The 14,198-nt window shown below is 68.5% G+C and overlaps 2 protein-coding genes across 2 annotated transcripts; both read right to left on the bottom strand.

Moving 5' to 3' along the window:
* Positions 1 to 705: 705 nt before the first annotated feature.
* Positions 706 to 2,841, bottom strand: SYCN (syncollin). Its single transcript, XM_065859476.2, has 2 exons — positions 2,233 to 2,841; positions 706 to 2,072 (listed from the first exon to the last, which is right to left on the bottom strand). Coding segments are annotated over exons 1-2 (405 nt in total). The 5' UTR covers positions 2,636 to 2,841; the 3' UTR covers positions 706 to 2,070.
* A 3,098-nt stretch (positions 2,842 to 5,939) lies between these two features.
* LRFN1 (leucine rich repeat and fibronectin type III domain containing 1) lies at positions 5,940 to 12,224 on the bottom strand. Its single transcript, XM_065859426.2, is given in 5 exon segments — positions 5,940 to 6,258; positions 6,260 to 6,592; positions 7,796 to 9,229; positions 10,784 to 10,831; positions 12,150 to 12,224. Coding segments are annotated over 3 exon segments (2,013 nt in total). The 5' UTR covers positions 9,217 to 9,229; positions 10,784 to 10,831; positions 12,150 to 12,224; the 3' UTR covers positions 5,940 to 5,999.
* Positions 12,225 to 14,198: the final 1,974 nt, after the last annotated feature.

Here is a 14,198-nt window from a genome sequence, read left to right as displayed (position 1 = left end):
CGTCACACACCCGTGATGGGGGGGACATGGGATCCCCCCGAGGACATTGGGGACCCCCCAGGGTTTTGGCGACCCCCGTGGTGTCCCCATCACCCATCTGTGTTGGGGGGACACTGGGCCCCCCCCCGGGGACATTGGGGACCCCCCAGCGCCGTCGTCCCCCACGATGTGGGGACACCAGGGTCCCCCCATCCCAATGACCCCGGGGGGGCCTCGGTGACATCCCCCCCATCACCTCTCAACTGGACTCATGACTTGGGGGGGGGGGGACACACAGACCCCCCCAAACTACTGAGCTGGGAGGGGGTGGGGACCCCGGGGGGGGCCCTTGGGGGTTGTGTGTGTGTCCCCCACTTACTCTTTCTTTAAACCCCTTTTTTTACCCCCGGGGGGGCCCCCCTGCATCCGGCCCCCCCGCGGCCACACTACTGATGGGGGTCCCCACCCCCCCTTTCCCTTAGTTTGGGGTTTTTTGTTTGTCCCCCCCCATTTTATTTCTTTTTATGAGAACTATTTATATCGTTTTGTAACAATGGGGTGGGGGGGGGCACGGGGACCCCCCCCCCCGAGATTACACGTGGCCTTTTGGAGATCCCCCCGTGTCCCATGCGGCTTCTTTTTGGGGGGGGGGGGGTGGGAATGGGACACAATTTGGGGAGGGGTGACAGTGGGGCCCCCCCAATAAAGCACCAGTGGGGCGGGAGATGCTGCGGCCTCCAGGCTTTATTGGATGGGACCTGGGGGGTCATGGGGATCTGGGGGGCTCATGGGGATCTGGGGGGGCTCATGGAGAGAGCGGGGGGGGTCACAGGGGTCTGGGGGGGCTCACGTTGAGTCGTCTTGGCCGATGTTCCCATGTTGACCTGGGCTGACTCGCGTTGACGTGTCTGGGTCAACGTTGACTTGTGTTGACCGGTGTTGATTGGTGATGACCCGCGTTGACCAGTCTTGACCACGTTGACCCGCGTTGACCAGTCTTGACCCGCGTTGACCAGTCTTGACCCGCATTGACCAGTCTTGACCCGCATTGACCAGTCTTGACCCGCATTGACCAGTCTTGACCACGTTGACCAGTCTTGACCCACGTTGACCCATGTTGACCAGTCTTGACCCACGTTGACCAGTCTTGACTCACGTTGACCCGCGTTGACCAGTCTTGACCCATTTTGACCCGCATTGACCAGTCTTGACTCACGTTGACCCACGTTGACCAGTCTTGACCCATTTTGACCCGCGTTGACCAGTCTTGACTCGTGTTGACCCGCGTTGACCAGTCTTGACTCGTGTTGACCCGCGTTGACCAGTCTTGACCCGCGTTGACCAGTCTGGATTCGTGTTGACTCACATTGACCAGTCTTGAACCGTGTTGACCCGTGTTGACCAATCTTGACTCGTGTTGACCGGTCTTGATTTGTGTTGACTCATGTTGACCAGTCTTGACCCACGTTGACCAGTCTTGACCCACGTTGACCAGTCTTGACCCACGTTGACCCGCGTTGACCAGTCTTGACTCGTGTTGACCAGTCTTGACCCACGTTGACCAGTCTTGACCCGCGTTGACCCACATTGACTCGTGTTGGCTCGTGTTGACCCACGTTGACTCACGTTGACCAGTCTTGACCCGCGTTGACCCACATTGACTCGTGTTGGCCAGTCTTGACCCACATTGACTCGTGTTGACCCACGTTGACTCACGTTGACCAGTCTTGACCCACGTTGACTCATGTTGCCCCACGTTGACCCGTGTTGACTCCCATTGATCACTCTTGACCCACATTGACTCGTGTTGCCCCACATTGACTCCCATTGACTCCCGTTGCCCCGCATTGACTCCCGTTGCCCCGCATTGACTCCCGTTGACCCACGTTGACTCCCGTTGACCACGTTGACTCCCGTTGAGCCACGTTGACTCCCGTTGACCCACGTTGACTCCCGTTGACCCGTGTTGACTCATATTGCCCCGCGTTGACTCCCATTGACCCGTGTTGACTCCCGTTGACCCGTGTTGACTCCCATTGAGCCACGTTGACTCCCGTTGCCCCGCATTGACTCCCGTTGACCCACGTTGACTCCTGTTGACCCACGTTGACTCCCGTTGACCCATGTTGACTCCCATTGACCCGCGTTGACTCCCATTGACCCACGTTGACTCCCGTTGACCCACATTGACTCGTCTCGACTCCCATTGACCGCCGACACCCCCATGGCCCCCGGCGCCCCCTCCTCACTTACACTCGCAGTAATACCCGCTGATGGCGTTGTTCCAGTTGCCGAACAGCCCCTTCTTCACCTCCTGCAGCCGCGGCACCTCCCCGGCGCTGAAGCTGTGCCTCTGGCCCCTCTTGCCGGCGCGCGACCAGACCGTGAGCTTGCACCGCGTCCCCACCACCAGCGAGGACACGCGGTTGCCCCAGCCCAGGGGCATGTAGGGGAAGTCGTCGCCGGGGGCCACCTCCAGCGCGGCCCCCCCGCAGCACTGGTCGTAGTAGGGGCTGTCGTCGGCGTAGAGCAGCGCGCACAGCCGGGTGCCGTCCTCGAGGGACAGGGACGCGGGCGCCGGGCACTGCGCCCCCGCGCCCCCCAGCGCCGCCAGCGCCGCCACCACCGTCACCGTCACCGTCGCCAGCGCCGCCATCGCCCGCCCGGCCGCGCCGGTGGTGCCGCGGTTATAGCCGGGGAGGGACAGGGATGGGGGTGTGGCCGCCCCTGGGAGGGGACACAGGTGACGGCGGCCGCCCGCCACCTTTGTTTGCCCACCTGGGAAGGGACCCAGGCGTCCGGGACCTTCAAGTCCCCCTGGGAAGGGACCCAGGCGTCCGGGACCTTCAAGTCCCCCTGGGAAGGGACCCAGGCGTCCGGGACCTTCAAGTCCCCCTGGGAAGGGACCCAGGCGTTCGGGACCTTCAAGTCCCCCTGGGAAGGGACCCAGGCGTCCGGGACCTTCAAGTCCCCCTGGGAAGGGACCCAGGCGTTCGGGACCTTCAAGTCCCCCTGGGAAGGGACCCAGGCGTCCGGGACCTTCAAGTCCCCCTGGGAAGGGACCCAGGCGTCCGGGACCTTCAAGTCCCCCTGGGAAGGGACCCAGGCGTCCGGGACCTTCAAGTCCCCCTGGGAAGGGACCCAGGCGTCCGGGACCTTCAAGTCCCCCTGGGAAGGGACCCAGGCGTTCGGGACCTTCAAGTCCCCCTGGGAAGGGACCCAGGCGTCCGGGACCTTCAAGTCCCCCTGGGAAGGGACCCAGGCGTCTGGGGCAACCAACCCCCCCGGGAAGGGACCCAGGCATCCGGGACCTTCAAGTTCCCGTGGGAAGGGACCCAGGCGTCTGGGACCTTCAGCCCCCCCAGGAAGGGACCCAGGCGTCTGGGGCAACCAACCCCCCCTGGGAAGGGACCCAGGCGTCCGGGGCGACCAACCCCCCCTGGAAAGGGACCCAGGCATCTGGGGCAACCAACCTCCCCCAGGAAGGGACCCAGGTGTCCGGGGCAACCAACCCCCCCGGAAAGGGACCCAGGCGTCCGGGGTGACCAATCCCCCTGGGAAGGGACCCAGGCGTCCGGTGCCTCCACCCCCTCTGGGAAGGGACCCAGGCGTCCGAGGCCTCCACCCCCCGCACCCCGCGAGAAGGGACCCAGGCGTCCGGCTCCCCTCGCCCCGACCGTGGCCATGGGGAAACTGAAGGACAAGGGCGGGGCGGGGGAGGGGGGGTTGTTCCCCGCCTCAAGCTCCGCCCCCTCATCTGCATATTACTGCCCCCGAGGCCCCGCCCCTGCGCTTTCCCGCCAACCGTTGCCTGGCAACCGCGGACACGGCCGGTTCCATCGCCCCGGGCGGGGGGGGCGCAGGTTTTAATGTAAAAACGTGATAAACGCTGCAGCGGCCCGGGGGGGGCCCGGGGGGGGCCGGGGGGGCGGCTGGTGGGGGGGACGGGGCAAATGGGGCTGGGGACAATGGGGGGTTATCCAGACCAGCCAGATAGGAGACCCCGGGCCTTCGGGGGGGGACACGGGGGTAAAGTGGGGGGGGACACACACACATCGGGGGGACCCAGGCGTCCGGGGGAGGGGGATTTGAGGGGGGGGGGTTGCGGTTCTCGTGTCATCTGTGCAGACAAATCAGTGGGGCAGGGGGACCCCCGGCGGGGCACCGGGGGGCACGGGAGCACCCAAGGGTGCGTTGGGGCATCTGGGAGCACCCAGAGGTACCCAGGAGCACCCAAAACTGCATCGGAGCACCCAGGACCCCCCAAGGGTGCGTTGGGGCATCTGAGAGCACCCAGAGGTACCCAGGAGCACCCAAAGCTGCATCGGAGCACCCAGGACCCCCCCAAGGGTGCGTTGGGGCATCTGAGAGCACCCAGAGGTACCCAGGAGCACCCAAAACTGCATCGGAGCACCCAGGACCCCCCCAAGGGTGCGTTGGGGCATCTGGGAGCACCCAGAGGTACCCAGGAGCACCCAAAACTGCACTGGGGCACCCAGGACCCCCCAAGGGTGCGTTGGGGTATCTGGGAGCACCCAGAGGTACCCAGGAGCACCCAAAGCTGCATCGGAGCACCCAGGACCCCCCGAGGGTGCGTTGGGGCATCTGAGAGCACCCAAGGGTGCATCGGGGACCCCCCAAGGGTTCCCAGGACCCCCCAAGGGTGCACAGGACCCCCAGGAGCACCCAAGGGAGCATTGGGGCACCCAGGAGCACCCAAGAGTGCATTGAAAGCACCCAAGAGTTCCCAGGAGCACCCAAGGGTGCATTTGGGCACCTGAGAGCACCCAAGGGTGCCCAGGACCCCCAAGGGCGCCCAGGGGCACCCAACGCTGCATTCAGACCCCCCAGGAGCACCCAAGGGTTCCCAGAACCCCCCAGCTCTTCCATCCCCTCCGCACCCCTCCTCACCTCGCACCCATGGGTGCCCCCCATGTCACACGGTGCTCCCAGCACCCATGGGTGCCCCCCAATCACCCAATGCTCCCAGCACCCATGGGTGCCCCCCAATCACCCGATGCTCCCAGCACCCATGGGTGCCCCCCATGTCACACGGTGCTCCCAGCACCCACGGGTGCCCCCCATGTCACACGGTGCTCCCAGCACCCACGGGTGCCCCCCAATCACCCAATGCTCCCAGCACCCATGGGTGCCCCCCATGTCACACGGTGCTCCCACACTGAGGGGCCCCCAGCACCCACGGGTGCCCCCATCACCCGATGTTCCACAGCACCCATGGGTGCCCCCCAATCACATGATGCTCCCACATTGAGGGGCCCCCAGCACCCATGGGTGCCCCCCCATCACCCGATGCTCCCAGCACCCATGGGTGCCCCACATCACCCAGTGCTCTCCAGCATCCAGTGGGTGCTCCCGAACGAGGGGCCCCCAGCACCCATGGGTGCCCCATCACACGGTGCTCCCAGCACCCATGGGTGCCCCCCCGTCACACGGTGCTCTCCAGCATCCAGTGGGTGCTCCCGAACGAGGGGCCCCCAGCACCCATGGGTGCCCCCATGACCCGATGCTCCACAGCACCCATGGGTGCCCCCCCGTCACACGGTGCTCCCAGCACCCATGGGTGCCCCCGTCACACGGTGCTCCCAGCACCCATGGGTGCCCCCATCACACGGTGCTCCCAGCACCCATGGGTGCCCCCCCGTCACACGGTGCTCTCCAGCATCCAGTGGGTGCTCCCGAACGAGGGGCCCCCAGCACCCATGGGTGCCCCCCGTCACACGGTGCTCCCAGCACCCATGGGCGCCCCCATCACCCGATGCTCCCAGCACCCATGGGTGCCCCCATCACACGGTGCTCCCAGCACCCATGGGTGCCCCACATCACCCAGTGCTCTCCAGCATCCAGTGGGTGCTCCCGAACGAGGGGTCCCCAGCACCCATGGGTGCCCCCCCGTCACACGGTGCTCCCAGCACCCATGGGTGCCCCCATCACCCGATGCTCTCAGCACCCATGGGTGCCCCCATCACACGGTGCTCCCAGCACCCATGGGTGCCCCCCCGTCACACGGTGCTCTCCAGCATCCAGTGCGTGCTCCCGAACGAGGGGCGCAGCGCCGCGCCCCCCCCGGGCTGCGCGTCCAGGCCGTGGCGCCGAGTCCGTGCGCGCCGGGGGAAGCTGTGGCTGGGGAACAACCCCCCCGGGGCACCCATGGGTGCCGTTGGTGCGAGCGGGGGGGTCTGCGGCGCGGGGGGGGGCGGCTCCGGCTCGGGGGGGCGGGGGGCGCCGTTGGTCTGCGAGCAAACGGACGCCACGCTGGGGGGGGGGGCGGCGCGCAGCCGCTTTGTAGCGCGCGGTGAGGATGAGGATGAAGACCAGGACCGAGGCGGCGATGGCGGCGCCGATCACCACGATCACGGTGCCCCCCAGGAAATGCGGCTGCTGGGGGGCGGCCGAGCAGGAGGGGGCGGCGGGGCCCCCCCCCACGCTCCCCGTGCCCGGGGGGGTGGTGAAGCGCACGCAGCCCAGGGAGCGCGGCCGCGGGGGGGGCGCGCCGGGGGGGTCCCCGCCGTAGAGCGCGGACACGCAGAGCTGGTACTCGCGGCCCCCGGCCAGGTCCCGCAGCTCCAAACTGCGGCTGGAGGGCGGCAGCAGCCTGGGGACACGGGACGGTGGCACCACGGGACCCCCGGAGAGCCCCCGGGACCCCCCGAGCCGCAGGGCCCCCTGGACCCCCCTCAAAACCCCGGAGTCCCAGGACCCCCTGGACCCCCCTCAAAACCCCAGAGTCCCAGGACCCCCTGGACCCCCCTCAAAACCCCAGAGTCCCAGGACCCCCTGGACCCCCCCCTCAAAATCCCAGAGTCCCAGGACCCCCTGGACCCCCCCTCAAAATCCCAGAGTCCCAGGACCCCCTGGACCCCCCCTCAAAACCCCAGAGTCCCAGGACCCCCTGGACCTCCCCTCAAAATCCCAGAGTCCCAGGACCCCCTGGACCCCCCCTCAAAATCCCAGAGTCCCAGGACCCACTGGACCCCCCCTCAAAATCCCAGAGTCCCAAGATCCCCTGGACCCCCCCTCAAAATCGCAGAGTCCCAGGACCCCCTGGACCCCCCCTCAAAATCCCAGAGCCCCAGGACCCCCCTGAGAACCCCAGGACTCCCCAAAGCCTCCCAGAACCCCCCTGACCCTCCAGAACCCCCCAAAACACCCCCCGGACCCCTCTTGAACCCCCAAACCTTCCCAAGATCCCTCAGAGCCCCCAAAGACCCCCAGACCCTCCAGAACCCCCAGACCCTCCAGAGCCTCCCAGGACCCCCAGGATCCCCCAAACACCCCCAGGACTCCCCAAAGACCCCCAGGACCCCCCAGAGCCCCCAGGACCCCCCAACGATCCCCCAAACCCTCCCAGGACCCCCCTGACCCCCAGAGCCTCCCAGGACCCCGAGGATCCCCCAAACACCCCCAGGACTCCCCAAAGACCCCCAGGACCCTCCAGACCCTCCAGAACCCCCAGAGCCCCCAGGACCCCCAGGACTCCCCAAACCCTCCCAGGACCCCCCTGACCCTCCAGAACCCCCAGGACCCCCCAACGATCCCCCAAAGACCCCCAGGACTCCCCAAAGACCCCCAGGACCCCCCAAACCCTCCCAGGACCCCCCTGACCCCCCAGCACCCCCCAGAGCCCCCAAAGACCCCCAGGACCCCCCAGAGCCTCCCAGGACCCCCAGAGCCTCCCAGGACCCCCAGGATCCCCCAAAGACCCCCAGGACTCCCCAAAGACCCCCAGGACCCCCCCAACGATCCCCCAAACCCCCCCAGGACCCCCCAAACCCCCCCAACCCCCCTTAGCACCCACCTATAGACCAGCGCCTCGTCTCCGGAGCTGTTGTAGCGCAGCTGGAAGCCGCGGACGCCGGGTCCGTGGCGCCGGGGCAGCCACCGGATGCGAGCGGCCGCCGCCGTCACCTCGGCCGCCACCGCCGCCCCCGCGGCGCGCCGGGTCCCGTTGGCCCCGCCGCCGTCCCCCCCGCCGCCGTCCCCCCTCGCCATGTCCGAGGGGCCGTTGGCGTCGCCGTTGTCGCCGTTGTCCCCGTTGGGCGCCACCGGCAGCGGCAGCACCTCCACCCTCACCCTGGCCGCCGCCTCGCCCGCCGCGTTGGACGCCACGCAGGTGAAGTGGCCGTGGTCGCCCAGCGTGGCCACCCGCAGCTCCACGCTGGAGCCGTCGGCCCCCACGGCGCGCCGGGAGCCGTTCTGCACCACCCGCCCGTCCGGCCCCAACCAGTGCAGCGCCGGGGGGGGGTCCCCGGCCGCCGAGCAGCCCAAGCGCAGCGGCTGCCCCTCCAGCACGGCGGGCGGCACCGCGGCGGCGCCGGCGATGGACGGGGCGCGGCAGGTGAGCTCCTCCTCGGGCACGGCCCACAGCAGCCGCCCGGCCAGCGGCGCCGGCGTGGCGCAGCTCTCCAGCCGGCCCGGCCGCGCCAGGCGCCGCAGCCACAGCAGCTCGCAGTTGCAATGCAGCGGGTTCCCCCCCGCCGCCAAGCTGGGGCCGGGGGGGCCGGGCACGGGCGGCAGCGCCCGCAGGCGGTTGGCGGTGAGGTCCAGGCGGGCCAGGCGCGGCAGGCGCGCCACGGCGCCCGCGGGGACGCGCTCCAGGAGGTTGTGGTCCAGCGTGAGCGTGGCCAGCGAGGCCATGGCGGCCACGGCGTCCCAGGGCAGCGCGGGGAGGTTGTTGTGCGACAGGTCCAGGTCCTCCACGGTGGCGGCGAAGGCGGCGAAGGCGCCCGGCTCGATGGCCGCCAGCTGGTTGTTGGCCAGGATGAGGTGGCGCAGGCTGGCCAGCCCGCGGAGCTGCGCGCCGCTCAGCGCCGGCAGGCGGTTGCCGTCCAGGTGCAGGGCGCGCAGGGCGCGCAGGTCGGCGAAGGCGCCCGGGGCCAGGCGGCGCAGGCCGTTGCGGGACAGGGTGAGGTGCACCAGGCTGCTCATGTTGGCGAAGTCGGCGCGGCCCACGGCGCCGATGAAGTTGTCGGCCAGGCGCAGCTCCACGGCGCCGCGGTCCAGGCTGGGCGGCACGGCCAGGAGCCCCGTGCGGGCGCACAGCAGCGTGGGGCTGGGGGCGGCCGCGGGGCAAAGGCAGCGCGGGGGGCAGCGGTGGGACGTGGACGTGGAGCTGGAGCCGGAGCTGGAGCCGCCGCCCGACCCCCCCGGCGCCAAGGAGCCCCCGCCGGCCGCAGCCACCGCCCCCAGCATCACCAGGGGCACCAGCAGCTTCGCCATCCCACGGCGGCACCTGCGAGATGGGGGGGGAAAGGGGGGTAGGGTGGGCAGGATCGGGCCCCGAGGGGGCGGGATCGGGCTCCAAAGGGAGCGGGATTGGGACCAAAGGGGACAGGATCGGGCCCAAAGGGGACGGGATCGGGCTCCAAAGGGAGCGGGATTGGGACCAAAGGGGACAGGATCGGGCCCAAAGGGGGCGGGATCGGGCTCCAACAGAGTAGGATCAGGCCCAAAGGGGACAGGATCGGGCCCAAAGGGAGCGGGATTGGGACCAAAGGGGACAGAATTGGGCCGCAACGGAGCAGGATCGGGCCCCAAAGGGAGCAGGATCAGGCCCCAAAGGGAGCAGGATTGGGCCCAAAGGGAACAGGACTGGGCTCCAACGGAGCAGGATCAGGCCCAAAGGGGGCAGGATCGGGCCCCAAAGGGAGCAGGATCGGGCCCAAAGGGAGCAGGATCAGGCCCAAAGGGAGCAGGATCGGGCCCAAAGGGAGCAGGATCAGGCCCAAAGGGGGCAGGATCGGGCCCAAAGGGAGCAGGATCGGGCCCAAAGGGGGCAGGATCGGGCCCCAAAAGGAGGAGGATTGGGCCCAAATGGAGCAGGATCGGGCCCAAAGGGGGCAGGATCGGGCCCAGTGGGACACACCAATCAATCCCTTGGGGGCTCCCAGTGTTCCCAGTGCCCATCCCAGTGTTCCCAGTGCTCCTGGTGCTCCCAGTGCCCATCCCAGTGTTCCCAGTGCTCCTCTCCCAGTGCTCCCAGTGCTCCCATTGCTCCCCGTGCCCCCAGTGCTCCCAGTACCCATGCCAGTGCCCCCAGTGCTCCCAGTACCCATCCCAGTGCTCCCAGTGTCCCCAGTGCTCCCAGTGCCATCAATGCTCCTCTCCCAGTGCTCCCAGTGCTCCCCGTGCTCCCCGTGCCCTCAGTGCTCCCAGTACCCATCCCAGTGCCCCCAGTGCTCCCAGTACCCATCCCAGTGCTCCCAGTGCCCCCAGTGCTCCCAGTACCCATCCCAGTGCCCCCAGTGCTCCCAGTGCTCCTCTCCCAGTGCTCCCAGTGTTCCCGGTGCTCCCAGTGCTCCCAGTGCCCATCCCAGTGCCCCCAGTGCTCCTCTCCCAGTGCTCCCAGTGCTCCCAGTGTTCCCGGTGCTCCCAGTGTTCCCGGTGCTCCCAGTGCTCCCAGTGCCCATCCCAGTGCCCCCAGTGCTCCCAGTACCCATCCCAGTGCCCCCAGTGCTCCCAGTACCCATCCCAGTGCTCCCAGTGCTCCTCTCCCAGTGCTCCCAGTGCTCCCCGTGCCCTCAGTGCTCCCAGTACCCATCCCAGTGCCCCCAGTGCTCCCAGTGCTCCTCTCCCAGTGCTCCCGGTGCTCCCAGTGCTCCCAGTGCCCATCCCAGTGCCCCCAGTGCTCCCAGTACCCATTCCAGTGCTCCCAGTGCCCCCAGTACCCATTCCAGTGCTCCCAGTGCCCCCAGTGCTCCCAGTGCTCCTCTCCCAGTGCCCCCAGTGCTCCCGGTGCTCCCAGTGCTCCCAGTGCCCATCCCAGTGCTCCCAGTGCTCCCAGTACCTCCTCTCAGGGCTCCATGTCGGTCCCGTCCGGGCGTCGCCGCGGGGCCTGTGGGGACAGGGGACGGGCCAGTATGGACCAGTACAGACCAGTACGGCTCAGCACAACCCAGTGCGGCCCCATCTATCCCAGTATGGCCCCCTCTATCCCAGTATCACCCCAATCTAACCCAGTATCGCCCCATATAAACCAGTATGGTCCAGTCCAGCCCAGCACAGCCCAGTCCAGCCCAGTATGGGCTGCACAGCCCAGCATGGACCAGTACAGCCCGGTATGGCCCAGTACAGGAGTGCACAACCCGGTACAGACCAGTACAGACCAGTACGGCAGCGCACGGCCCAGTATGGCCCAGTACAAACCAGTACAAACTGATACAGCAGCGCACAGCCCAGTATGGCCCAGTAGAAACCAGTACAGCAGTGCATCGCCCAGTATGTCCCAGTACAAACCAGTACAGCAGTGCACAGCCCAGTATGGCCCAGTACAGCCCAGTACAGCAGCACGCGGCCCAGAATGGCCCAGTACAGCCCAGTATGGGACTGCAGGGCCCAGTATGGCCCAGTACAGCAGTGCAGGTCCCAGTATGGCCCAGTACAAACCAGTACAGCAGCACGTGGCCCAGTACAGCCCAGTACGGGACTGCAGGACCCAGTACGGCCCAGTACAAACCAGTACAGCAGTGCATGGCCCAGTACAGACCAGTACAGCAGCACATGGCCCGGTATGGCCCAGTATGGCCCAGTACAGCCCAGTCCAGCCCAGTACAGCAGCACATGGCCCAGTACAGCAGCACATGGCCCAGTATGGCCCGGTATGGCCCAGTACAGCCCAGTACAGCAGCACATGGCCCGGTATGGCCCAGTATGGCCCAGTACAGCCCAGTCCAGCCCAGTACAGCAGCACATGGCCCAGTACAGCAGCACATGGCCCAGTATGGCCCGGTATGGCCCAGTACAGCCCAGTACAGCAGCACATGGCCCGGTATGGCCCAGTATGGCCCAGTACAGCCCAGTACAGCCCAGTACAGCAGCACATGGCCCAGTACAGCAGCACATGGCCCGGTATGGCCCGGTATGGCCCAGTACAGCCCAGTCCAGCCCAGTCCAGCAATGCAGGGCCCAGTACAATCCAGTCCAGCCCGGTATGGCCCAGTCCAGCCCAGTCCAGCAATGCAGGGCCCAGTACAATCCAGTCCAGCCCAGTATGGCCCAGTATGGCCCAGTCCAGCCCAGTCCAGCAATGCAGGGCCCAGTACAATCCAGTCCAGCCCAGTATGGCCCAGTCCAGCCCAGTCCAGCCCAGTATGGCCCAGTCCAGCCCAGCACATCCCAGCAGAACCCGGCGCCCCCGGCGCAGCCCCCGGTACCTGGGGGGGTTCAGCCCCCGGACGTTCCCATCGCGGCTCCGGGGGGGGGGCGGCGGCTCCGGCCCGGAGTGGGGGGGGGGGGCACCGGTCAGGCCTGGGGGGCCATGGGGGGGGGCACCGGGAGCGGGGGGGGCACCGGGAACGGTTGTTATGGGGCGGGGGGGACCGGGAGGATGGGGGGGGCACCGGGAGGGGAGGACCGGGAGGATGGGGGGGGATAATGGGAGGATGGGGGGGACCGGGAGGCCGGGGGGTGGATAACGGGCCCGGGATGGGGATAACGGGAGGGTGGGGGGGGTACCGGGAGGATGGGGGTATCGGGATGCTGGGGGCGGGGATAAAGGGAGGATGGGGGGGACCGGGAGGCCGGGGGGGGTACCGGGATGCTGGGGGGCGGATAACGGGAGGATGGAGAGGGGATAACGGGAGGATGGGGGGGGGGATAACGGGAGGATGGGGGCACCGGGAGGATGGGGGGGGTACGGGGATGCTGGGGGGGCACCGGGAGGATGGGGGTACCGGGAGGATGGGGGGGGTACCGGGAGGATGGGGGGGTACCGGGAGGATGGGGGGGGGTACGGGGATGCTGGGGGGTACCGGGAGGATGGGGGGGGTACGGGGATGCTGGGGGGTACCGGGAGGATGGGGGGGGTACCGGGAGGATGGGGGGAGCACCGGGAGGATGGGGGCACCGGGAGGATGGGGGGGGCACCGGGAGGATGGGGGGGGTACCGGGAGGATGGGGGGGGCACCGGGAGGATCGGGGGGGCACCGGGAGGATGGGGGGGGTACCGGGATGCCGGGCTGGGGCCACCGGGGCGGTACCGGGTCCCGGGATCGCGCTGATGGCGGCGGGGCGGGTCCTGCGGGGGGGGGGCGGCCCCGGGCTGGCGGCCCCGGGCGGGGGGCGGTGCCGCTGTGCGTCCGTCTGTCTGCGGGTGCCGCTGTCCGTCCGTCGGTCTGTGGGTCCCGGTGTCCGTCCGTCTGTCTGCGGGTGCCGCTGTCCGTCCGTCTGTCTGTGGGTCCCGGTGTCCGTCCGTCGGTCCCGGCGCCGCCGCTCGGAGCCGCAGAGCAGCCGGGGCGGGGCCGGGGGCGGGGCCACGGGAGCACCGACGGACACACGGACGGAAACCCCGACGGACACACGGACGGAAACCCCGACGGACACACGGACGGAAAGACACGCGGGGCCGCCGGTCCCTCTGCCCGCCGGTCCTGGGCCCCGTCCGTCTGTCCCCGCCGGCCCTCGGGGTTCCCCCGCGTCTGTCCGTCTGTCCCTCCCTCCATCTCTGTCCTTCTGTCCCCTGGTCCCCTGTCCCTCTGTCCCCTGGTCCTTCTGTCCCTCTGTCCCCTGGTCCCCCTGTCCCCCTGTCCCTCTGTCCCTCTGTCCCTCTGTCCCCTGGTCCCCCTGTCCCTCTGTCCCTCTGTCCCCTGGTCCTTCTGTGCCTCTGTCCCCTGGTCCCCCTGTCCCTCTGTCCCCTGGTCCTTCTGTCCCTCTGTCCCTCTGTCCCCTGGTCCCCCTGTCCCCCTGTCCCTCTGGCCCTCTGTCCCTCTGTCCCCTGGTCCTTCTGTCCCTCTGTCCCCTGGTCCCCCTGGTCCCCCTGTCCCTCTGTTCCCTGGTCCTTCTGTCCCTCTGTCCCTCTGTCCCCTGGTCCCCCTGTCCCCCTGTCCCTCTGTCCCTCTGTCCCTCTGTCCCCTGGTCCTTCTGTGCCTCTGTCCCCTGGTTCCCCTGTCCCCCTGTCCCTCTGTCCCCTGGTCCTTCTGTGCCTCTGTCCCCTGGTCCCCCTGTCCCTCTGTCCCCCGGTCCCCCTGTCCCTCTGTCCCTCTGTCTCTCTGTCCCCTGGTCCCCTTGTCCGTCTGTCCCTCAGTCCCTCTGTCCCTCTGTCGCCTGGTCCCCCTGTCCCTCTGTCCCCTGGTCCCCTTGTCCCCTTGTCCCTCTGTCCCTCTCCCTGTTCCAGTCCCACACGTGCCAGACGGGGACACTGGGGGGACACTGGGGGACATGGGCTAGGGACACTGGGGACACCGGGGACACACTGGGAACACTGG

This window comes from Patagioenas fasciata, chromosome 33 (genome assembly GCF_037038585.1).
Source record: "Patagioenas fasciata isolate bPatFas1 chromosome 33, bPatFas1.hap1, whole genome shotgun sequence".
NCBI lineage: Eukaryota > Metazoa > Chordata > Aves > Columbiformes > Columbidae > Patagioenas > Patagioenas fasciata.
The sequence above is the reverse complement of the archived record's forward strand: the minus strand, read 5'-3'. Positions and strand labels throughout refer to the sequence as shown.